At 62.7% G+C, this 24,659-nt stretch overlaps 3 protein-coding genes across 3 annotated transcripts; 2 read left to right on the forward strand and 1 right to left on the reverse strand.

The window, feature by feature from the left end:
- The first annotated feature begins 1,586 nt into the window (after nucleotides 1-1,586).
- SIVA1 (SIVA1 apoptosis inducing factor) lies at nucleotides 1,587-3,744 on the forward strand. The gene is made up of 4 exons (XM_007518364.3): nucleotides 1,587-1,745; nucleotides 2,402-2,596; nucleotides 2,755-2,908; nucleotides 3,606-3,744. Exons 1-4 carry the CDS (start codon nucleotides 1,628-1,630, stop codon nucleotides 3,661-3,663), a joined length of 525 nt encoding a protein of 174 aa, XP_007518426.3. The 5' UTR covers nucleotides 1,587-1,627; the 3' UTR covers nucleotides 3,664-3,744.
- Nucleotides 3,745-4,050: 306 nt separating this feature from the next.
- AKT1 (AKT serine/threonine kinase 1) lies at nucleotides 4,051-13,509 on the reverse strand. The gene is made up of 14 exons (XM_060181130.1): nucleotides 13,166-13,509; nucleotides 11,874-11,977; nucleotides 8,305-8,433; nucleotides 7,285-7,396; nucleotides 7,040-7,187; nucleotides 6,630-6,761; nucleotides 6,492-6,557; nucleotides 6,114-6,182; nucleotides 5,813-5,938; nucleotides 5,604-5,732; nucleotides 5,203-5,417; nucleotides 4,975-5,062; nucleotides 4,705-4,807; nucleotides 4,051-4,605 (listed from the first exon to the last, which is right to left on the reverse strand). The coding sequence occupies exons 1-14, from the start codon at nucleotides 13,492-13,494 to the stop codon at nucleotides 4,526-4,528; spliced, it is 1,830 nt and encodes a 609-aa protein (XP_060037113.1). The 5' UTR covers nucleotides 13,495-13,509; the 3' UTR covers nucleotides 4,051-4,525.
- A 441-nt stretch (nucleotides 13,510-13,950) lies between these two features.
- ZBTB42 (zinc finger and BTB domain containing 42) lies at nucleotides 13,951-18,495 on the forward strand. Its single transcript, XM_060181162.1, has one exon. It carries the CDS (start codon nucleotides 16,291-16,293, stop codon nucleotides 17,455-17,457), a length of 1,167 nt encoding a protein of 388 aa, XP_060037145.1. The 5' UTR covers nucleotides 13,951-16,290; the 3' UTR covers nucleotides 17,458-18,495.
- The last annotated feature ends 6,164 nt before the right edge of the window (nucleotides 18,496-24,659 follow it).

Below are 24,659 nucleotides of genomic sequence, written 5' to 3' on the forward strand. Positions count from 1 at the left end.
CCATGGTGTCAGCATCATTCTTTGCTGCCCTTCTCCTTGCTGCTTAGTTAGGACCAGGGTAGGGGCTTGGGGCTGAGTGCCAGGCTGGCTGTGTTCACAGGGCAGCACGGAGTGTGTGGAGTCTGGGCTGGCGGCTGCTAGCGACCCTGGCAGAGCAGTGCATGCATGAGGCCCCCTGCTCACACCCCCAGAGCCAGGAGACAGCTGCTGGGAAGGGTGCAGGACTTAGAAGCATGACTCCCGCTTGCTGGAGGCTCTGCCATAGTTGTCCAGCAGAAAGTCCAAGGCACCCACCACTGCCTCTGGAGCCCCGAGAAGCCCCACCAGCCACTCTGTGAGTCCTGGGCCGCCTGCAGTCACTCCCCTATCTGGGGGTCCATCCAGAGAGCGATCGCCTATTGGTTCCATTTCTAAGAGGAGGGAGCCATGGGCTGGCCCAAAGACAGGCCAGCTCTGACCATGTCGTCCAGAGAAGGGCCCAGTGCCAGAGGCTTGGACAGTGGCCGGAGGGGGCCTGTGACTGCAGGCGCTAGTACAGTGTTCCCAGCAGCCACCAGGCTTCAGGGACTCAGATTCAGGCTTTATTTCTATTGTAGTTTGGGTTTTCTTTGGAGTCCTGCTGGCTCTGTTCCCTGTCCCATAGGCTGGTGGCTCCTGTCCCCATCCCATAGGCACAGCTGTCACATTAAAAAAAAAAAAAAAAAAAAAGGAGTCAAGTCTTTGACAGCGAGCTCCATCCATAGTTGGTGGCAGCTGTCCTGGTGGGCCGTCCAAGCTCCTGCCTTCCTGGTCAGAGGGGCAGCCCCCTTAGGGGCACTCAGGCCGCAGAGCCCGTGGCTCCTAGGTCTGTTAGACGTCAAATGGTGACGTGGTCTGTTGTGTCCTCTGGAAACCGTCCTTTGCTCTAGAGCCAGTGATGTCACATCCGAAGTGACATTATGTGAGGACATAGCTTCATGCACGTGCGCACACCACATTTCCAGAGACATCGTGCTGTGCGGCTCTTGACATCACACTCCCAGGGCTGACGAGTCAGTGAGTCACGTGCGTGTGGGCAGGGACTGTGCACGCCGGCCCAGTGCACTGGTTGCGTTGCCAGGACGTGCAGCGGCTTTCTCTGCAACCCCTAGAGCTATGAGGATGCTTTCGAATTAGACACTAGTCACCAACGACACAGCCACGGACAGAGGCGACTTTGGACGGACGCCGCGAGTCGCTCGCAGAGACGCAGGGCTCAGCGCCGGGCCCCGCCCCGCCCCGCCCCCGCGAGCCGCCAGCCTATCGCGCGCCGCTGCCGAACGCTGGGCCCCGCCCCCAGCCTCATTTTTGGCCTATTGCGTGCCGTTCCGTAGTCCCGCCACCACGCTGCTTCCCGCCGCCGGTCACGCACCGCGCCCCCCGCCAGCCCCGCCCCCAAACACAGCCTCAGCCTATCACACGCCGCATGCTTCTAGGCTCGCCCACCGATCTGCTCCGCCCGCCTATCACACGCCTGGCCGCGCCCCGAGCAGTTCCCGCGCCGCGCCGCGCACGAGCCCCGCCCCCGGCGTCGCCGACCTATCCCGCGCGGCGCCAGGCGGGCGCGCGAATGTGACATCAGCGGTCCGCGCCGCTGCCGGCCGCGGCCATGCCCAAGCGGGGCTGCCCGTTCGCGGACGCCGCCCCGCTGCAGCTCAAGGTCCGCGTGGGCCCTCGGGAGCTGAGCCGCGGCGTGTGCGCCGAGCGCTACTCACGGGAAATCTTCGGTGGGTGTGCGTCGGTCTCCCCGCCGCCGCTCGCCCTTGCGGGCTGCTCAGCACAGAGCTCCGGTACCGGACACGGGCCGGGCGGGGCAGGGACAGCAGGCCTCGGGAGTGCCCCGGACCCCGGCGTCCGTGCGGAGGGTCCCCTGACTCCTGTGAAGGACGGACCCTGTGTCTGGGGGGACTGGCTTCATGGGCTCCCCGCAGGAGTGGTCGCAAGAGCAGCGGCTCTGCGGGAGTCGAGTGTGAAAGTGTGAGGGGTCGGGGGGCAGGGCAGGGACGGCTGGAGCAGAGGCCGGAGAGCAGGCAGTCGGGCCGGAATGTCCGCCGATGGGTAAGGGGCTGGAGCCCTGTGTGTGGTCGCCCGGGGGGCCGCGAAACCCAGGCTGCTACCACTGAGCGTTGCCTGCGGGTGTCGGCCTCTTCCTCTCCGGCGACAGCTGCCACTACTCCCACCCTCGAGCCCACTCAGGGCAGGAGTGAGCGAGCTGTGGCTGTGAAGACGGGTGCAGGGCCTGAGCCAGGGCAGTGAGCGCCGCTCCATCACAGGGTCGAGTCGGGGTGTGCCGCAGAGGTCAGGAAGGTGCAGGTCTACTTGGGTCGGGGTGGGGGGGGCGCGCGCGGCTGCAAGGTGACCAGAAGTCTGGCTTGCCTTCCAGAGAAGACCAGGCAGCTGCTGTTCCGGGGAGCCCAGGCCTACACAGACCACGCGTGGGAGGAGGGCTGTGCTGTCGTCCAGCTGCCAGGGTCCCCGAAGCCTGGCCCCACCGAGACCCCACGGGCCGCACGAGGCCAGATGCTTATCGGCCCGGACGGCCGCCTGACCAGGGCCAGAGCCCAGGCTTCTGAAGTGGGTGAGTGTGCTGGGTGGTTACCACCCCTTCTGTCGGGATGTCCTGCTCGGGCCCCCATGTGTGGGTGTCCCCATCCCTACCCTCTCCAAGGCCCACTCTTTGGGGCACACGTGTTGCATGGGACATGCATGCCGGTGACGGGGGTACCTTTCCTGCAGAGCCATTGAGGGTACACAGACCCTGCTCCTCTTGTGTGCGGGCTGCCGACGGGAACGCCGCGTGCAGTCAGTGTGAGCGCGCCCTTTGTGGACGGTGTCTGCGCACCTGCAGAAGCTGTGGGGCCCCTGCCTGTGCCATGTGTGCCCTTGTGGAGTAAGTGACCCCCCCCCCAGACCCTCGGGTCCTCACCTGGCCTTCCCCATGGAGCTGCTCAGGTTCCAGGAGGTGTGTCTCCCCGGGGGGGGGGGGGCAGCAGGCACCGCCCCATCTTTTGGCCACTCTGGGGTCGGAGGGAGAACTGAGCCACACAGTAAAGCACATGGCGGGGACCCAGGGGGGGCTCTGCTGATACAGTTGATAGACTCACTGTGCGCAGCAAGGAGCACCTTGGCATGAGAGTGGGGGTCAGGCGTGGGAGTTGGTGCGGTGGCTGGAGCATTGCCCCTGTGAGGTCCCAGGTTTGATTTCGTGTGCCTGTGTGCCAGAGTGGTGCTCTGGTTCACTCTCTCCTCTCTCACAAATCAATCTGAGAAGAATAGGAAATATGGTGTCATGGGCCAGTGAGATAAGTCCCGTGTACAGTGCACTGACCTTGGCCCCACTACACTAAAGGAAGCTTCCCTGTTGTGGTCTGTCTCTTTAAAGAGAGAAAGTTTGGGTCAGCTGAGTCCTGCCTCCAAGAGCAAGCATCGAGGGCCCAGTGTACAGGGTGATTCTGTCATCCAGCCCAGCCGAGTCCAGTAAGGGTTCAGGACACAGGATGAGGTGCTACCTCTAGGGCAAGAGCTCCAGGAGCCCCTGCCTGCGGGCACTTCGCTGCTCTGACCCTGCCTTCTCTCCCTACCCACAGCTGCACTGAATTCCACGAGAAGGTTCTGTGTGCCAGCTGTGCCGTGCTGGAAGCCTGAGCGCCCTGAAGAATTGGTGGGAGGGGGGTAGTTGTCTTCCCGAGGGCAGAAAGAATAAACCTTTATATTTGGACACAAGCACTCACTTTTTCCAGGGCGGACCTCTGGGTGGGAGGATGGGGAGAGTTGGCCCAGAGACAAGGATCATCTGGGGCCACTCATCTGTTGCAGACCAGTGGCGTCTCCTGTGGGGGCTGTATCTGTCACCTGCATGAGCAGCACCCCAGGGGCATACCCTGTCCCCTCCACTGGATGGGTATCTGAAGGTCTCACCACCAGTGTCCCTGAGTTACCGTAGGGAGCCAGGCCCGCCCACCCACTCACACTCCCCCCAGGACCGGAGCAGCCTCACACTGGGTCACCTGCCACCCAGTAAGACCAGCCACAAGGTTGAAAAGCCACTTTTATTGAGAATTTGGAGGGAGGGGCTCGTCAGAGTAAAAATACTAGAGTGGAACGTTGTAGAAAAATGCTGCAGCTTGGCGGCGGGGCGGGGGGCACCCCCAGAGGGCAGAGAGAAGCGCTGGGAGGAGGACAGGTGCTGGAGCCTGAGCTGGGGACAGCCGGCTGGCGCCCTTCACTGAAATGAACCCGGAAATAGGACAGCCCAGAGGGTGATGGGCCACCTGGCTGTGGGGGTACCCGGACCCCAGGCCCAGCTTGGGGCCAGCATCCTCTGGGGGGCCAGACCAGGGGCCAGCTGGCCAGGGGGGAGGGTCACCAGCCCGAGTGCACGTGGGTGGCAGCTGGATGAAATAAATAAACCTGGCCGGCTGCAGCTTCTGTCCCGCAGGCCCGGCCTCCCGCTTAGTCCGGACAGGCTTCCTCACCCGCTGCCCTTCTCAGTCCTGGGTCCTGTGCCTCAGGCTGTGCCGCTGGCTGAGTAGGAGAACTGGGGGAAGTGGGGTCTCCGCTCGCTGTCCCCACACTCCATGCTGTCCTCTGCAGGCAAGAGGCACTCAGGCGGGGAGACCGAGGCAGATGGGCCCAGCCCTCACTCCCGTCCCCACAGCTGGCCCCGGCCCTTAGCCCGGCCCCCACCTTGGTCCGGCGGTGTGATGGTGATCATCTGTGCTGTGAACTCCTCGTCAAAATAGCGCGTGTCTGTCTCCGAGGTCACCTGTGGCTTGAAGGGTGGGCTGAGCTGTGGGGAGACAGGGCGGTGGGTGACCACTCAGCGCATGGGCACGGCCGCCCAGGGCACCCAGGTCTGAGCAGGCTGGACACTGGCAGCCTGCTGACCAAGTGGGCAGCAACCCAGGGCTTCAGGCTGCAGTATGTCCTGTCCCGCCCCCAGCCCGCCAGGCCCACCTTCTTCTCGTACACGTCCTGCCACACGATGCTGGCGAAGAAACGGTGCTGCATGATCTCCTTGGCGTCCTCGGAACCGCCGCCCAGCCTGGGGACATGCCAGGGGACTGTGACCTGCTGCCAGCCTCCCCGGGACTGTGGGGCTATGGGGGTCCAGCCTGGGTGGGTACTGGCTGGAGTGTAGCGACAGCAGGGGCCATCTCTGCTCAGACACCCCCACAGGCGCACCTCTGCTTGGGGTCCTTCTTGAGCAGCCCGGCCAGCAGGGACTTGGCCTCGGGGCCGAGCGTGCGGGGGAAGCGGATCTCCTCCATGAGGATGAGCTCGAAGAGCTTCTCGTGGTCCTGGTTGTAGAAGGGCAGGCGGCCGCACAGCATCTCGTACATGACCACGCCCAGCCCCCACCAGTCCACGGCCCGGCCGTAGTCGTTGTCCTCCAGAACCTGGGGAGAGATGGTCATGGCACAACGGGTGGGGTACTCAGGGTGGGGGGACAAGAGAAGGCGGGACGGGGTCAGAGGGCATAAGGGAACGGGAACGGGGCTGTAAGATTCAGGAGGACGCGTGCAGGGGGCGGGAGACACAGGCTGGAGCCTCAGGGTTGGGGAGACAGTGGGACAGGCAGACACCTCGGGGGCCAGGTACTCGGGGGTGCCACAGAAGGTCTTCATGGTGGCCCCATCCTTGATGCCCTCCTTGCACAGCCCGAAGTCGGTGATCTTGATGTGGCCGTCCTTGTCCAGCATGAGATTCTCCAGCTGTGGGGTGGGGATATGTGTGTGTCAGCGGCCCGGACCCCCATCCCACGCTGGCCCCCAGCTCAACTCAATCTCCCCACCTTGAGGTCCCGATAGACCACGTTCTTCTCTGAGTGCAGGTAGTCCAGGGCCGACACGATCTCGGCGCCATAGAAGCGGGCTCGGTCCTCCGGGAACACACGCTCCCGGGACAGGTGGAAGAACAGCTGGGGGAGAAGGGTGGGAGGAGCCTGACCCCTCGCCCCAGAGCCCTGCTGGGGCACAGACACGGCCCCGCCCATCCGAGGCTCCTACTCTGGCACAGGCACAGCCAAGCCCCCTGAGGCCCTGCCCACCCTGGCATAGACACGGCTGCCCTGAGGCCTTGCCTCCATCACACACCTCACCCCCGTTGGCATACTCCATGACAAAGCAGAGGCGGTCGTGGGTCTGGAAGGAATATTTGAGGGCCTGCAGGGAGAGACGTGTGGGTAGGTCCCCCATAAGGACTGGGCTCCAGCACCTGCATCCGTGGCCGCGGGGCCAAGTCACCTCACCTAGTCACCACAGATGGGGGGGACCCCAGGACCCCGCCCAGCAAGAGGGCAGTGGGCACTAAGGACACAGGCCATGACTGCAATAGATCCCATGGCCTCTGCCCCTAGGGAGGGAGCAGGAGCAGAGGGCCGAGGAGTGGAGACTGGGGAGGGAGGCAGGACCCTGGGCATCTTGGGCTCAGAAGGGTCCTCAGCCCTAGATATCCAGCAGCCCAGCACTCACAGTCAAGAAAGGGTGGCGGGAGTTCTGCAGGACCCGGTTCTCCGTCAGTGTGTGGGCCACCTCGTCCTGCATAGCAGACAGTCAGTGGCCAGCCCAGCTTCCACCTGACCCCTGGCCCCTCAATCTGCCCTTGCTCACCTTGGCCACGATGACTTCCTTTTTGAGGATCTTCATGGCGTAGTAGCGGCCGGTGGCCTTCTCCTTGACCAGGATCACCTTCCCAAAGGTGCCTTTTCCCAGCAGCTTGAGGTACTCAAACTCATTCATGGTCTGCGGGGGGAAAGAGGGATGTAAGGACAGTGGGCAGGAAGGGGCTCGAGACAGTGGACAGGGAAGGCTCAGGGAACAGTGGACAGGGAGGGCTCAGGGGACAGTGGACAGGGTGGACTTAGGAGACAGTGGGCAGGGAGAGCAGAGCTGGAGAGGACATAGGCCTGCCTTGCCACCCTAAGCACTGTGGTCTGGTCCTTGGGGCCCTCAGAGGCACAAGGCTGTGATTCCAGGTCTGAGTGTGTCTTGTAGATACCCCCCAACCCTCAGGGCCTCACCACGCGGTGTTTGGGCTTGGCCAAGGCCACCTCCATCTCCTCAGCCCCTGAGTTGTCACTGGGTGAGCCGGAGTGGAAGTCCATCATCTCTTCCTCCTGCTTCTTGAGCCTGTCGGCTACCATCTGGATGGCTGTGGTCCACTCCTCCCTGGGGGTCAAGGGGTTATAGCTCAGGCCCAGGAAGCTAGAGGGGTACCCACATGCTGCAGCCCCACTGGACACCCCCATGCACAATCCTCCCGCACCGCTCCTCGGGTGTCTCCACGTGGAAGGTCCTCTCGATGACCGTGGTCCACTGCAGGCAGCGAATGATGAAGGTATTGGGGCGTGGCCGCTCAGTTTTCATCAACTGGCACTCTGGGGGGAGGAGGTGTCACAGATGAGCACCCCTGGGTGCCTCCATGGGGGAGGCCACGTCCCGTCCCTGCTCAGAGGCCAACCCGCCTCCCCGTCCCTCCCTCCCAGAGAGGAGCTGGGCCCAGGGAGCTAGCACAAAGAAGCAGTGTTCTGAGTAGGGGGCCCTCCTAGGACCACTCAGCTGCCCCCCAGCCTCAGGGCTTGGAGCTGGGGTGCACAGGGACCCTGAGTATGGGCCATCTTGCCTGGGGCGCACCTAGAATAAGCACACTGGGAGCATATACACCTGGGACACCGCACACCCGAGACACGCCTACCGGCACATCTACACCTGGCAAGAGGCGCGCCCAGAGGACGTGCTCCTGGAACCAAGTAACACCTGGGGCACAAGTTTCTGCAGCATCCCTACCTAGAGCATGGGAACCCCCGACACACACCTGGAGCACCCACACCTGGGACACTCCACACTGGAGCCATGGCAGTCAGCACATCTACACCTGGGGAGAGGCACACACACACACACACACACACACACACACACACACACACACACAGCTAGAGGCCCCACTGGGAGGCCAGGCTGAGGGCAAGAGCAGGCTGTAGGCTCATCTGCTGGGCCTGCCCTCAGATGACCAGTGGCCAAACGGTGTCCAGGGGGTAGCGTCCAACCCGTCACATCCAGGCACTGAGAGGTGGGAGGAGGATACTGGGTCCAGGGCTGGCAGGACGGACGGCGTGCAGACCAGCAGCCGCCCCAGGGAAGGGGCTTGGCCAGCCTCCCTCTGCCCTGGGCTGGCAGGACGGACGGCATGCAGACCAGCAGCCACCCCAGGGAAGGGGCTTGGCCAGCCTCCCTCTGCCCTGGCCCGAGTACTCAAGTTAGTCAGCCCCAGGCAGGGGATACTCACGGGCCACAGAGAAGTTATTGAGGGGACACTCTCGCTGCTCTGTGTCCTGCGGCCGCTCCTTGTAGCCAATGAAGGTCCCATCGTTCTTGAGCAGGAAGTACCTTGGCCGCCACGTCTTGATGTACTCTCCTGAGAATGGAGGGCTGAGATGGATCGCAGGGCCGAGACCCTGCCCTGCAGACCCCAGACGTCACAGAGCCCCCTCTCTGACTGTCCTGGCACAACAGGGAGGCACCTGGGGGACACCTAACCGGTGGGGAGTGAAGTGGATGAGAGGCCCTCCAGTAGGGAGCCTCCCTGGAGGCAGCAGCAAGGGCCTGTGGGCCCTGGCAGGTGCAACAGCCACCACACAGCCTTGCTGAAACAGAGACCCCCCCCATCCCAGGTGACCATGGCAGCTGGTGGCCCACCCACCGGCCTTGGGCCCCCAGCCCTCCCATCCCGGCCGCCATGGGGCGCCTGGGAAGCGGCCCTGGGTTCCGCTCCAGCAGCCTCAGCCGGGGAGGAACAGCAGCTGTCGCCGCGGATCCCGGCGCCATCATTTTTCACACTGACACCCAGAAAAAATGCTCCATTTACATTTTGCAGAGCAAGGGCTTTACACAACAGCCCAAATTTCAGAATCAGGCCACCGCTTCTAGGGGGTCCTGCCATGTTCCCCAAATCGGGTCCGGCTCTGACCACTGAGAGTGCCAGCGGCCAGCTCCCCCCGCTGGGCTGACGAGGGCAGGCGCAGGTCACCTTCCCACCCCGGTGGCCTCCACAGACCCAGTGGCTGCCCCCAAAGCCCCACCCACCCTCCCCAGAGGCCCCAGCACAGCAGTGCAGGCAGCGGCCAGCGGGTGGGGTAGGGGCTGGGCCCCCCTCCGCTGCACAGTCTGGTGCTGTCGGGCCTGATGGAGTGCCTCCCAGCCCACCAGCTGCCGCTCCCCAGGAGCTGACTGAAGGGAGACGGATGAGGCCTCAAGCCTCCCTCCCTCCCTCCCCAGCACTGGGCACAGGCCACACCCACTACCTCAGCTTCCCAGGGGGTAGGGGGCCAGGGACAGAGAAGGATCCCCAGCTGGGTAGGACGCACCCCCACAGCCAAGTGACTACAGCTGTGGTACCCCACCCACACACAGGGTGACGGCCCTGCAGACCCTAGCACAAATCCCACTGGCCTGGTCCGCATCCCTGATGGTCCCCTCTGTTGCCCAGGACCTGGGGGTGTGGGCTGGAGGCTCCCTCCCCCCTACTCCACCCACAGCCCGGATCTCCAAGACAGTCTGCAGGGCCAGGGACAGTTGGTCCAGGCCCACTTCTGCGCCTCAGGCCGTATGCCCCAGCCACGGTGTGGGCACCCAGGGTGTCAGCCAGCACTCCCACAGACACCCAGCTACATACTGCAGCTCCTGTTTCTCCGACAGAGACAGAGAATCAGGGAGAAGCTCACGGTCCCTTCACCATGGTGGGACACATGGCCGACCTTCAGCTCTACCCGTCCCCGGCACCCTGTCCCTGGTACCCCGTCGGTGGTAGGCACAGCAGTGGGTAACAGGCGGCTGGCATGGCGCCAGTGGCAGGCAGCTTCTCCACAGCAGAGCGCACCCAGCACCCAGGAGACAGCTGACGGCCACCTCAGGCCCCACACATCTATCGCCCAGACAGCTGCAGCCTGCGCACGGCCACCCGCCCACACTCGGAGGGGCAGCCCTATCCCCAACCAGCAGCATCCCCTGCCCAGCCCAGCCTAGCCCTTGTGCACAGCCTCTGTCCCCTACCCAGTCAGTACCTCCAATCCAGCACTGTCCCCAGCCCAGCAGCCTGTGTCCTTGTCCCCATACCCGCTGGGGCACTGACTAAAGTAATGGCAAAGTCCTGAGATTGTGGGACCCAGTGCCAGGCTGTGGGGGTACCCCACTCAAGCCAACCGGGGCCCTCTGGTGACCAGTCAGCACTGACCCCCTCCCACCTGCAGTGACTCTCCTGAGGGGCCGTAGTCCTCCCAGTCCAGAGGCTGTCTGCAGTCTGGAACACCCCAGGGCCATGGGGAAACTGAGGCCAGCTCAGGGGCCAGCCAGGCTCTTGCCAGCTGACCAGTTCTGCCACCTGGTGCAGGGCCAAGGCCACTGGAAAGGACCCTGAGGGCACAGCCAGCATGATACTCTTTCCTGCCAGGCCAGGACAGCTCCTGTGTAGATCTGAGTCCCACCCCCCACCCACGGCTGCCTGTGGGTCACCTGGCTGCCACAGGTACTGGGGTCCCCGCACCCCAGTCCTGCCCCCCCCCGGCATATTCAAGCTGTGGGTCTCAGAGCACCTTCCTGGGGACACAGCTCTGTCCCGAGTCCTGGCCCAGACACAGGGGCCCCCACACCTCCAGCTGGACCTTGCCCACCAGCCTGAAACTGAGCTGAAGTCTGAATGGGTAGATAGGCCTGGCTGCACCCAAGAGCTGGTCCTGAGGCCCTGAGGCAACCATGCCTGGCCTGGTGATAGAGGCTTCCTGGAAGCAGGTCCTGCCCTGCGGGCTCCCCTCCTCCCCACCAGGGGCCAGCCCTGGCTAGCAGGACCCTGGCCCCGGAAGCCGCTGGGGGGCGGCAGTGACCCCTGGCCCTAGCTCAAGGCCAGCTTCCTCTTTTGTTGTTTGTTTAAATGAAGCTCAAGGCGCCTGAGAAACAGGAAACAGCCTGGCCGCTACCAACACGGCCACTGCCCGAGCGAGCCCAGCTCAGTTCACTGAGACCTGCCCTCAGGGGCAGCTAGGCCTCCCCCATCCCCATGGGAGGGCACCCCCAAACCAGAGCCCTCCCCAGGTCCAACAGACACCTGGGGACAAAGAGGATGAACAGACAGAAGCCAGAGTGGCAAAAGTGGCCAGGGACAGCCTGGGGGGGGGGGCAGGGGTGACAGGCCGGCTGGGCACCAGGAAGGCTGTGCCTGACCAGGTCTTCACACCCGCTCCCACAGCCAGAGCTCAGGGACCCACACGGGGGTCCAGGCACCCGCAGAGCAGCCTGGACCAGCACAAGCTTCTGTCACCAGCCCGGGGCGGGGCAGGCACGGTCACGGGAACGGACAAGGAGACTGAAAGGGCCTGGTTGGGGGCACCGGACACAAAAGTGGGATGCCCCAAGGCAGGAGACCACAGCCACTCAAGACTCAGCACTGTCCCGTGTATGCCCGTGTAGCTGCCCACAGCCATGCCCTGTCAGCCCTCGCCTCCTCCAAGTCCTGAAGCTTGCTCTGCTGGGGAGCTCCTGTGCACCCCACAAAACCCATGTGTGGTGTGCTAGCCTAGCCCTCCAGCCAAATCCACCTTAGGAGGGGTGTCCCCAGGAATCTACTGGATGATGGGGTGGAACCTGTACCCACCTGTACCCACCTCTCCGCTCTTCCACAGGAAGCTGGGCACACCTAGGTTCAGGGTCTGAGCTCTGCAGCCTGGCCAAGAGGCCTTCCCTGGGGATCGTGGAGGGCCTTGGGGGTCTTGGGGTACATACAGTGCCAGCCTGTGCCCATGGCCCCTCCTGAAAGAGCAGGCTGGGAGCTAGCAGTGTAGTGCCCCCTACCCACCTGGCACTCACCTCGTTTGTGAAGCCAGCCTTCCTTGACCACAGCCACGTCGTCTGCCATGGCACCCAAGGCACTCAGCGGGCAGTGCCCCCGCCCCGCCGGCCGCCCGCAGCCTCTGCAAGAAGCAAGCACAGTGAGGTCCCTGGCCCCTACTCCCCCCCCCACCCCATCACTCCCATCTGAGGCCCCTTCTCCAGGCAGCACCCAGGGTATGGGCCCACCTGGTGAAGGTGCCTGTCTGAACAGGCATCCCACCACAGGGGCCCCGAGGGGACAAGAGGTTCAGACAGGGGGGCTGAGGAAGGGGAGGGCAGGTAGCCAGCTGGGACAGGAACCCCAGGGCCCTTAACCACAGCAATGTGCCCCCCCCCCATCCTGCCCATTCATTCAGCAGCCTCCAGCTACTCAGGGCACAAAGAGGCTCAGAACCGGTAGGTGTGTGCCCCCCCACACACACACCCCGTGGTCACGGACCCACAACCACACATCCTGGGGGGCCCCATGGGGGAGGGGACGGCGGTGGTGTATGTAAGACCCTAGCACCCTCACATGGGCCGGGACAGACTCCCAGACATCCCTCAAAACCCCAGAGTACCCAGGAAACAGCATTGGGGCAGGGGGCTTAGTTGGGGGAGGGGGGAGCTATGTCTGCTGTGAGCCCCTGGGACAGGACCCAGACAAGGAGTTCCCCCAAGACAAACCCCAAACGAGGAGTACCCCTCAAGACAGGCCCCAAAGCCCCCAGGGCAGGATGGAGAACTGGGATGCCCCAGGACAGGCCCTCCTCCAGGCCACCAGGACTTGCAGTGGCATGAGGTCCCTGGGTTGGGGGGGGCGTGTTCTGGGGGACCCCGTTGGGCAGCTGGCACATGGGACAGCTGTTTGGGGCCGCGTGTAAAATGCACCCGCTCAGGAAGCCGCCACACCAGCTCCCAGGCTGCCCCGGGCTCACGGGCAGGGGCGGGGACCCGGGGAACCCCATTTCCCGGCCCCTGCACCCCGAGGGCCTTGGCCATGGCCCTGGAGCTCGCCGACACGCCGCTCCGGCCCGTCCAGCTGCAGGCCGCAGGTCCCCGGGCCCAGGCCAGCAGGCGCCGAGCGGTGGCCGGGGCACAACGGTGTCCGGCCCGCGCCCTCCCGCCACTAGGCCCTCCAGGAAGCGCGGCCACCGCGCCCTCCGGCCCCCCCGCCGCCAGCCGGGAAGCGGGGTGTCCGCCGGCTGCGCCCAGGCCCCCGCCCGCGCCAAGGTCACGCAGGCCGCGCCCGCCGCTTCCTGGGGGGACAAAGGGCGGCGGCCACTCACCGGGCGCGTCGGGGCGCGAGGCGGGCCTGGCCGGGCCGCTGCCCCCGCGCCGCCCGCTCCGCATGCCCGGGCCCCCGCCTGGAGGCCGCGCGGCCTGTGCTGCGTGTCGCCTCGCTCCCCGCCGCCCGCGCCCCGGCCGCCTGGCCCCGCCCACATCCGCCTCCGCCGGCAGGAGGGGGCGGGGCGGGGCGGGGCGGGGCATGGAGGGGACTTGGCCAGGCATGGACGCGGGGCGGGGGGACGGCTGGGCAGGAGCGGGTATGGATGCATGGCCACGCATCGATAGGGCAGGGGCAGGAGTGGGCAAGGAAGGGGGCATGACCGGGCATGGTCAGAGGGGAGGAAGGAGTGGGTATGGAGAGAGGGTCATGGCCGTGCATGGACGGGGCGGGGGCAGGGGCAGGAGTAGGTACAGAGGGGCGCATGGCCGTGCATGGACACTGGTGGGGCGTGGGGGTGGGGGGTTAGCAGGACTCTGGGGACGGGGCATGTGGGGAGAGGAGGCTTGGTTGGGGCACAGGACTTCAGTCATGTGAGGCATGGTCAGGAGCTCACAGGGTGCAGAGTGGGGGTGATGAGGGCTGGAGTGCAGGGAGGATGGCGACTGCGTGTGGTGCTAAGGGGTACAAGGTGTGGGAACAACCCGGTGACATTGGGGTGGTAGTGTTGGGGGTATTCAAGCAGAAAGGCTAGGTGGGGGAAATCCCGGGGTGAGGGTGCAGGGATTCAGGGTGGGAGATCAGGGAGGACTGGGGTGCAGACCAGGAGAGGAAGGGGTACTTGTAAAGCGGGTGCAGGGACATAGTGAGATAGGCTAGGGGACACAGCAGGGGGGCAGACATGGGGGAGCATTATACAGGGTCATGGGGGGTGCTGCACCAGGGCTGCCTGATACACAGAGGTACCCACCACATAAAAACCCAGGTCAGACTCCTCCCTCAGTTTCCCCAATGCCCCCTTTGCCTGGTCCATCCCACAGGTTCTGTTTACACATCTCCTCCAGGCCACTGTTGGGGGTGAGAGGGGGGCTCTGAGTCTGCCCTGGGGACCCAGCCCAGGACTCTGCCCTGCACCCCACAGCCACATGCCAGTCCCCCACCCCCTGTCTTGCTTGCCATATGGTAGAAGGACTTGGTTCCTGGGGAGCCTTTGTGTCCTGCTTGCAGACTCAGAGGCCAGCCCCCCCACACACACAGGGGTCCTTCCCTGCCCTGTCCTTCGTGAGGGTTCCCAGCTATGGCCTCTGCTGCTCCTAATGACCCCAGCTCTGCTTCCGGGGACCTAGTGAAGTGCCCAACTGGACACAGGCCTGTGGGCCACCCTATCCAGAAAAAGCTGTCCCTCAGTCACCCCAGAGCCTTCCCTAGCATGCCCAGCCCCCTACTGGAAGGCTGGGGGGGGGTTGTCCTGCACACGGCAGAATGGCCAGGATGGACATGCCCCTGCTGCAGCCAGGTCCAGGCTCATCATGTGGGGCTCCCTGCCATCCCGCTTGTACCTGGGGTGCCCAGACTGTCTGCAGTCATGCCCCCCAGACTGTCCTCCCAGGGCTGGGCCGGCCTCTGCCTGTGGGGCCTCCTGCCCTTGAAAACCCCCCCGCAAACAGATGGTCCATTGTCCCCACCACCACCACGGGGATCCCCTGGCCAGATGTTCCAACAAAAAGTGCTACAGCCTGTTGCCTACTACAGCTGGCAGGCAGGAACAGGGCACCAGCTCAGGGGCAGCTGCAGGGCAGGGCAAAGGCCACATTGGCCCCAGGTCCCAATCTTGTCCCTCTACCTGTCACCTCCCAGGCTGATCAGGTGGGTCTCAGGACTGCTCAGGCAGGGTCCCCAGAATTTAACTCAGATCAGGCATCCCCCCTACGTCCCAACCCAGCAGGCCCAGGGGTCCTTGGACACCAGCCCAGGGGACACGTCTGGGGAGGTGGGACAGGGAGGATCCATGGGCTCAACCCCTGCCCAACGCAGGGACTTCAGGGTTGTGGGCAGCACGGTTGCATGCTGTGTGACAAGAATGGGCTTGGGGACCAGTGAGTAATTGCCCTACTTGGCTCCCAGAGGTCAAAGGTCACATCCAGGCAGGCCCTGGGCCAGGAGCTGGGGCTGAATCATTATGAGTGGTGGTGGTGGGTGGGGGGACTTGGCCCCCCAGATTTCAAGAGCACCAGAACCAGGGTGCCCACAGCCAGGGTGTCCAGGCTCCAGCAGGAACATCTTGCTCCAAGCATGTGCTCCCGTGAGTAATCTGTTGCACCCGGCAACCCCCACCTCTTCAAAGGGCTCTGGAGGCCTGGGTCTGGCCCTCAACCCCTGTTGGCAGGTCCCTTCAATCTCCCTACTTCTGAGATGTGGGCTTCCAGACCCTTGGCACCTCAGCTGTCTCCCAGAGGAGTCGGGGAGCCCAGCCAAGGATCTAAACAGCCTACAGGCTCCAGGCGCCCACCTCCCACAACACCCAATACAATACCCTCAGTTGCGAGGCCAATCCTCAGACACCTCACAGCCTGCTCTGGGCTCCCAGGATGCCAGGACCCCACCCCACCCGACCCCCGTGGTATTCCCCACAACAGCTAGTCCTGGGTTCCAGGGTCCCTGGGAGCTCCAGATGAGGGGTGTCTTCCAGGGCCAGTGGGGAGGGGGGTTGTGCGCCTGCAAGGCGTAGCTCAGCAGCCAGCCCACTCGGGACCCTTATGGGGGCTCCTTCGCGAGGGGAGTGTCAGAGCGGCCCCCACCCGGGCGACTCAGCTGGTGCAGCGGTGGGATGACCTCAGATGTGCTGTGGCTCTGGGGTGTCGCCTATGCCCCCCTCCTCCCAGACCCTCCTAACACTTCCATCCCCATTGGATCCTCTCCCTCCGACCCCCCACTCATTCTGCGCCCGCTGGGCGGGGCGCCCTGGCCAAGGCAGGAGGCGCGGAGCTCAGAGCCTAGCGGCCCGAGGGGGCGGATGGGGGGCGCGGGTGGGGGGCGGGCCTGGCTCCCCGGCTCCGCCTGCACTGTCTTAAATGCAGCCGCGCAGTGTCTGGCTGCTGGCCCTACAACGCGGATCAGGGTGCGGGGTGAAGTGGAGAACCTAGGCCGGTGCGGTGAGACGCGGCTTGGTGTGGAATTCCTGGATGTATGCTGGGCGGCATGGAGATCCCAAGTCATTGCGGGGCGATGCGGGGCGGCTTGGAGCCCCCAGCACACTGGGGGGCGGGGCGGGGAGGTGTGGAGTTCCCGGGCCTAGGAAGAGCGGTGCCGGGCAGCATGCAGCCCCCGGGTGTATGCGGGGCGGTGCGGGGAGGCATGGAGCCCCCGAGTCAATGCGGGGCGGCGCGGGGCGGCGTGGAGCCCCCGAGTCAATGTGGGGCGGCGCGGGGTGGCGTGGAGGTCCCGGGCCACGGCGGGCGTGTGCTGGGCCGCCTGCGGGCACAGCGGGAGCGCGGGTTCCTGTGCGACTGCTGGGTGCAGGTGGGCCCCGCGCGCTTCCCCGCGCACCGCGCCGTGCTGGCCGCCTGCAGCGGCTACTTCCAGCTCTGCTACCGCGACCGGCCGGCGGGCGCCCGCGATGCCCTTCGGCTCAACTGCGACGTGGTGACCGCTCCTGCCTTCGGCCGCCTGCTGGACTTCATGTACCGCGGCCGCCTGGATCTGCGCCGCGTGCCGCTGGAGGACGTACTGGCTGCCGCCAGCTTCCTGCACATGCACGACGTCGTCCAGGTGTGCAGGGGCCGGCTGCACGCGGGCAGCCCGCCCCAGCCCCGCCCGGGCGCCCCAGCCCCGCCACCGCCATCGCCACCGCCCAGGTCCAACCCGCTGGACCTGTCCCTGAAACCTGGCCGGAGTGGGGCCCCGGGGACGCCCCGTGGGCAGGACGCGCCGGGACACGAAGACCCCGCGGGGCCTCGCAGCCCACCGCGGGCACCCCTGCTTCCCGCAGCGGCGCGCGGGCCCTCCGGGCTGTGCCGGCTGTCCCCGGCTGCCCAGGACATGCAGCCGCACCCCCGCAGCCGGAGACCACCCGACGGCGCGGCGCCCACCTGCGCTCGGTGCGGGAAGGCTTTCTCCTGCGCCTATACGCTGCGGCGGCACGAGCGCACGCACTCCGGCGAGAAGCCGCACACCTGCCCCCGCTGCGGGCGCGCCTTCCAGTACGCGCACAATCTCCGCCGCCACGCCGTGGTGCACACCCGCGAGAAGCCTCATGCCTGCCGCTGGTGCCCGCGCCGCTTCACGCAGTCCGGGGACCTCCACCGCCACGAGCGCAAGTTCCACAGCGGCCTGGCCACCGCCCCGCTGGCCTGAGCCCCAACCACGGACTGGGTGGACTGTTCCGGAGCATCTCTGCCGCACGGTCCCTAGGGGACCCTGGCTCCGCGGGGTGCTGGTGTGTGACCCCGCCCACGCCCCGAGAGGCTGCCGGTCGGTCCCCAGTTCAGGCTGCGCTGCCCCGTGCGTCTCCGTTGGGGGGCGTGGAGGAACGGCCCTCCCACCGGGTCCCCGGCTGCCAGTGCCAGCAGGACCTCACGCACAGCTGCCGGCGCGGGTGCGTCCCCAGCGGGGACCGCAGCAGGAGCGGGACAGCAGGAAGCTGAGAGGCTGAGGGGGAGGGGTCCGGACCCACTGTGACCAGGGCCAAGCAGGGGCTCTTGGGAAGGGTACTCCGAGGACCCTGTGGTGCTGAAGGTCCCCTGGCAAGGGATGCAGGTGCCCTGTACCAGGAGATGTGGCGTTTGTGGGATCTCCTTCCCTCACCCGCAGGGGCTGCCTTGTCCTCAGGGGCTGGGTTGTGTCTTGTGAAAAGGGAGGAGGCTGCCCCATCCAGCGGGGTTGTGGGGTGTCACAGGGCTGGGAACACAGCTCTTCCTCCTCCCCTTAGATGCGGTGTCCTGTTCCCTCAGCTCCCTGGGCCCCTGAGACCCTGACCAGGGGTGTTAGTGTGTGACCCCACCCATGCTCTTCTGGGGTGGCTCGTGGGGGTGCTTAGGATGAGGGCCACCCCCCCCCCACACACACACACCGCTGGTCTGAGTGTGCTCCATGACCTGGTGTCCCTGTTTGAGGCAAAGGTCTTCCTGGGGCATGATACCAGGTGTTACATGGTCCCTGTCTTTGCTCAGCAGGGAAGCAGTCACTGATGCTGTCCCCTCTCTGTGTGGTGGGGATGTGTATATTGTATCCAATGATATAGAAGCGAGAAGCAGCGGTGGGACAGTGTGGGGACGCTGCCATATTGGTCCCCTGTCACCCTGCCCCGTGATAGTTTGTATGTGAGTCCCTGTCCTCACCCTCTTTAAGTGGCAGTGGTGACAATAAAGCCCACCCAGGTGGACTGTGTGATTATTGCCAAGGACAGGTGCATGGGGGTGGGCACTGCTGGGGGCAGTGAGAGTAACTGGCAGCTCTGTCCCGTGGTCACCACCAGCTGTGTCCATGGGGGCTGTGGCAGGTGGTCTTTTGCCCGCAGGGTCAGTAGGACCCCCCCTTGCCTTGGGTCCTTGAAAGTCACATCAGCTTAGGCATGGTGGGCAGGAGGGGGCTCACTCAGGGTCCCCAATGACTCCTGGCGGCCCTTAAGCCTCCTCAGACCACTCTGAGTACCCTAGGTCTTGCCATTCTGGCCCAGCCCACTAGACCAAAGCTGCTGTTGCGTAGGGCAGTCCTCCCCCCCCCTTGGGCTCCAGTAACCAGGCCAGCTCATAGTAGGGGGGACATCAGGGGGCTGGGGGGTCACTTCGGGGACCTTACCTGCTCACACTCAACTCTGCAGCAGTCACCAAAGCTGTGGCCTTCCCTATGCTGCATGGTAAACTGAGGCACATGAGAGGAGCTGCACTGGCCAGGCTGCAGAGTCAGCTGGTGGCCACCCCGGGATTCCTTCCCAAACCTCAGGGACATATTGCCTGGCCCTCGATGCCAGGCATGGTCCCCATACTAGACCTGGGCCTACCTGAAGGCGGTAGTACTGTGGGGTGGAAAGAAGCAGGGGCCCACAGATGATTCTGGAAGGTCCACGGTTGAGACCGCAGGGTGGCAGCATGATGATGGGTACCCCAACACCTCCACCACCTTTCCCCCACCACCTTCATCATCCCCACACAGGGTAGGGGTCAGGTGTGGCATCACCTGGGGGCCATTCTTCTGTTTGCATACTCGCCACATGACCTCTCTCACCTTTCTCTGCGGGCATTGTCTCAATCCATCATGGCCATCAAAGGACACTCTGAATCGGGCTTGTGTTGCTGCCACACTTGTCCCACCTCTGGCTGCCACCATCACATGTCCCGCAGAGACCCAGCCAGCACTGCTTTTCACAGATGCAGCTCTCACTCCTTGTCCACAACAGCAGGGGCGGGGGTGGGGGGTAGACTGGACCGGTGTCGGCTCCCTGCAGATGAAGCTCAGAGCACAAAGCACATGCAGCCCTTTGAAGGACGCTGCCCCAGAGCCAGTGTTCCCAGTGCCACCCAGCCAAGCAGACTTGGGATGGCCACAGTGAGGGAGGACAAAGGACCCTGCTTCCCCCTTTCCAGGTCCCAGAGGGAGACAGAGACTATACCCGGGTGCCCCTCAGGGCCAGAGACAGAGCCCAGGTCCTCAAGCACGGTGAAGCCCACTCTAGCAGGTGGCCCTGGTTTACTGTGTGTGTGTGTAGGGGGGACCAGGGCAGGCGGGCAAGGCTCACGTCCTGCCACCAGTCTACTGCCCTTCCTGCCCCCTGGCCGCAGACCACCTGGGCAGCAGCTTCTGAGACTGTCCCCTTCCCCTTCTTGACCCTGTGTGCGGGGGTGTGGGGGTCTCCACTGCAAAGTCGGACAGTCCCCCCATCTTCTGGACCATTCCCGCAGATTTGCATGGAGGATCACTGAATGAATGTGCACGGGCTCCAGCCGGGGGCCCATCAATCACACCAGCTCACATTCCAGCCTCTATTTCACTGTGGAGCGGCCACACCAAGGCATCACTCCACCTGTGTCCTCAGTGTCATGGGGTTCCCGTGTGGTGATGGGGCTTGAACCTGCAGCCTCACACCGGGTCAGCTATGCTCTGCCGGGTAGACCAACCCCCCCCCCTCGTCCGCCTTTTAGACTTGCTTGTTTGTGCTCCTTTTTAAAAAAATTTTTTTTCAATTATATTTATTTTTTATTTACTGGTTAGAGACAGCCAGAAATCGAGAGGGAAGGGATTGATAGAGACGGAGAGACAGAGAGACACCTGCAACACTGCTTCACCGCTTGCAAAGCTTTCCCTCTGCAGGTGGGGACTGGGGGCTCAAACCTGGGTCCTTGTGCACTGTAACATGTGCGCTCAACTGGGTGCACCACCACCCAGCCCCTCTTTTTTTTTTTAAATTATTTATTGGATGAAAACAGAAACTGAGAGGGGGAGATAGATCCCTGCAGCCCTGATCCACCATTTGCAAAGCTTCCACCATGCAGGTGAGGAGTGGGGGCTCGAACCTGGGCACTGTGCATGGTGTCGTGTGTGCACTCAACTAGGTGAGCCACTTGCCTGGCCTCTTCTTTCTTTAAAAGGCTGCGTCCATGTTCCCTCCCCTATGCCCATATCCCCTCTTTTCAGGTCCTCTGCATCCATGTTCCCTCTCCCGTACCTAGGTCCCTGCTGCCCACGTCTTTCCCCATGTCCAAGTCCCCTGGGCCCATGTCCCCCCCTTCATCCAGGTCCTGTGTCCAGGTTCCTTCTATCCAGGTCCACTCCCCAATGTCCAGGTCTCCCCACACACCCAGTTCCCTGCTGTCCAGGTCTTCCCCCATGTCCATGTCCCTACCTTGTGCCCAGGTCCCCCTGTGTCCAGGTATTGGTTGTCCAGCCTCCAACCCCGTGTCCAGGTCTCTCCCCTCCAGGTACTTGCTGTCCAGCACACCCCCCTGACCAGGTTCCCCACATCCAGGTCCCTGCTGTCCAGCCCCCTGCCCTGTGTCCAGGTCACCCTTGTTCCACGTCCAGGGACCACTGTGTCCATGCCCCCATGTCCAGGTCTCTGCTTTCCAAGCCTCCCTCCATGTCCAGATCCCTGTGACCACGTGCTCTGCGTTCAGGTTCCCTTCATGTCCCCTATGTCCAGCACTCCGTGTGTCCCTGTGTCCATGTCCCCCCATGTCCAGGACCCAGCTGTCGAGTCCCCCACCCCCGTGTCCACCCACCTCCCCAGCCGTGTCCATGCCCCCTTTGTCCTGTCGCCCCCCCCGGGTGTCCATGCCCCCCGTGTCCACGTCCCTCATGTCCAGGACCCCCCATGTCCAGGTGCCCCTTATCTCCAGGTCCCCTCCTGCGGCCACAGCTGCCCTCCTGACGGTTCTGCCCCCCATCCCCACGCCACGAGATCCGAGGGACATAGAGCAGAAACGCTGCCGGGGTCCTCAGTCCCGTCGCCGCCCACGGCCACTCCCACCCCGGCCCCCAGCAGCCCCCAGGAAGGTGCAAGACCCAAGACCCCACCCTCCGACAGACAGAAACCACCCACCGGAAGTGACATGTGCCACCTTTGCAGGGCTCTCGAGTCACGTGAAACGGAGGCCTGCGCCCACCGGTCCGCCGCAAATGGTAGCCGCGGCGCCGCAGGTTCCGGCCGCGCAGGTTCCGCCGCCGCGCACGCGCGCTGGGTCTCCTCGGGTCCCGCTGTCTGCGCGCTCGCGGGCGCCGCCTTGTGGTCGGTGTGTACCTGCCTCCCGCCACCGGTGCAGGAGGGATGGACCGACGTGGCAATTTAACAAAGGGCTCAGCTGGGAGCTCATCTACCTGGGGTCTCGCCTGTTCAACTCAACCCAACCTCCCCGGTCCCCCGCCTCTAGTGTCACAGCAGGGATCCCTGTCCCCCTCCCTAGGACCCCCACTGTCTCTAGCTCCTCCATCTGTAGGTGGGTCTGATGGGCAGCCTGAGAACATCCTTGGGTGTTCCTCAGCTGGGCTCAGCCTGGCCACCACTAGGTCAGGGCTGGTCACTCACATGCAGTGACCCCCAAGTGGTTTTCTCTCCAGAGCCCTGCTCAACTCTGGCTCATGGCCGTGCTGAGGGTGAAACCTGGAACCTCTGGTGCCTCAGGCACGGAAGTCTGCCCATCCTTTCAAAAGATTTGTTTGTATTTGGTCCTCTCTGGGGCTTCACCGATTGGACTGACTTTCTGAGATGGAGACACAGAGAGGGGAAAGGCACACACGACTCTCCCTCCAGTGCAGTGGGGGCCAGGCTTGAACCTGGGCCTCCCACATGGCAAAACAGCACACTGCCCAAGGGAGTTACTTTGTCAGCCCCAATCCTTTACTTACTTATTTAACCAGAGCCCTGCTCGCTCTGGCATATGGTGGTACGGGAGGTTGAACCTGGGACTTTGGAGCCCCTGGCATTCAAGTTGCTTTGCATAATCATTATACTATCTACTCCATCCTTTCTTTTTCTTTCTTTTTTTTTTTTTTTTGTGACTGGAGAGAGAGCTCCTCTAGCTGGGTGCATACATTGCCCTGCATGCAGTCTCAACTTAAGCCCTGAAGGCATGCAGGGGGTCCCTCCTGCCCTCTCCCTCTCTCTCCTTTCTCCCCCTCTCCCTCCCTCCCCACCAACAGCACCAGTAGCAGCAGCAGTATAAATTAAAAGGAAGGGGAGCCGAGCAGTGGTATGCTGGGTTAAGAGGGACCCGCACAAGGGTCTGGGTTCTAGACCCTGGTCCCCACCTGCAGGGAAGAAGCTTCACAAGTGGTGACGCAGGTCTGCAGGTGTCTATCTCTCTCCCTTTCTATCTCCCCCTCCTCTCTCAATTTCTCTCTGGCCTACAAAAGAAGAAGAAGGAGGAGGAGGAGGAGGAGAAGAAGAAAAAGAAGAAAGTAGTGGAGGAGGAGGAGGAGGAGGGGGAGGAGGAGGAGGAGGAAGAAGAAGAAGAAGAAGAAGAAGAAGAAGAAGAAGAAGAAGAAGAAGAAGCCACCAAGAGCAGTGGATTTGTAGTGCCAGAACCAAGCTCCAGCAATAACCCTAGAGGCAAATAAATAAATTAATTAATTAAAAGGAAGTGGCTGAGAGCAGTGCACAAAACTTGCATTGTGAGGTTGCAGGTTCAACTCCCAGGACAGCACAGGTAGAGAGGCACTATGTGTTTGCTTAAAATATAAAATAAATCATTTTTAGAAAAAAAACTCTGGGTGTTGAAGCAACTGATTGAGTGCACACATTACATTCAGTGTACAAAGACCCGGGTTCAAGCCCCCAGTCCTTACCTGCAGGGGAAAGCTTCACAAGTGGTGAAGCAGTGCTGCAGATGTCTCTTTTTAAATTTTTTAAATACTTATTTAGTTTCCCTTTTGTTGCCCTTGCTTTTCATTGTTGTTGTAGTTATTATTGTTGTTATTTATGTCACTGTTGTTGGATAGGACAGAGAGAAATGGAGAGAGGAGGGGAAGACAGAAAGGGGGAGGGAAAGACAGACACCTGCAGACCTGCTTCACCACCTGTGAAGCGACTCCCCTGCAGGTGGGGAGCCGGGGCCTCGAATTGGGATCCTGACTCCGGTCCTTGCGCTTTGCACCACCTGTGCTTAACCTTGTGCTTAACTGCCCGACTCCAACTCCCAGGTATCTCTTTTTATCTATCCAGCTCCCTCTTTGTTTTCAACTTGTTTCTATCCAAAATAAATAAACATGGGTGAGGGAGACAACATAATGGCCTTGCAAAAGACCCTCCTGCCTGAAGCTCTAAGGTCCCAGGTTCAATCCATAGCACCACCATCAGCCAGAGCTGAGCAGGGCTCTGGTCTCTCTGCCTCTTCTTCCCTCCCTCCCTCCCTCCCTCCCTCTTTCTCTCCCATTAAAATAAATAAACTGAATTTTTAAAAATTCTTTTTTCAATTATTCATTTTATTTTTATTACTAGAGCACTACTCAGTTCTGGCTTACAGTGGTACAGGGGATTGAACCTGGGACTTCAGAGCCTCAGGCCTGATGGTCTCTTTGCATAACCATTGTGCTGTCTACCCTGCCCAATGAAATATATATTTTTATTTTTTTAATTTTATTTATTTTCCCTTTTGTTGCCCTTGTCTTTTTATTGTTGCTGTAGTTATTGTTGTTGTTATTGATGTCATCGTTGTTGGATAGGACAGAGAGAAAAGAGAGAGGAGGGGAAGACAGAGAGTGGGAGAGAAAGACAGACATCTGCAGACCTGCTTCACCGCCTGTGAAGCGACTCCCCTCCAGGTGGTGAGCTGGGGGCTCCAACCGGGATCCTCATGCCGTCTTTGCGCTTGGCGCTGCGTTGCCGCCTGACTCCCCCAATGAAATATTTTTAAATAAATAATAAAATAAAATAAAATAAAATAGGAGCCAGGTGGTGGTGCATCTGGTTAAGCACACATATTACAGTGTGCAAGGACCTAGTTCAAGCACTTGGTCCTCACCTGCAGGGGGAAAAGCTTCACGAGTGGTGAAACAGGGCTGCAGGACTCTCTCTGTCTCCCTCTCTATCACCTCCTCTCTCTATTTCTCTCTCTCTATCTAATAAT

Source organism: Erinaceus europaeus, chromosome 22 (assembly GCF_950295315.1).
Source record: "Erinaceus europaeus chromosome 22, mEriEur2.1, whole genome shotgun sequence".
Lineage (NCBI taxonomy): Eukaryota > Metazoa > Chordata > Mammalia > Eulipotyphla > Erinaceidae > Erinaceus > Erinaceus europaeus.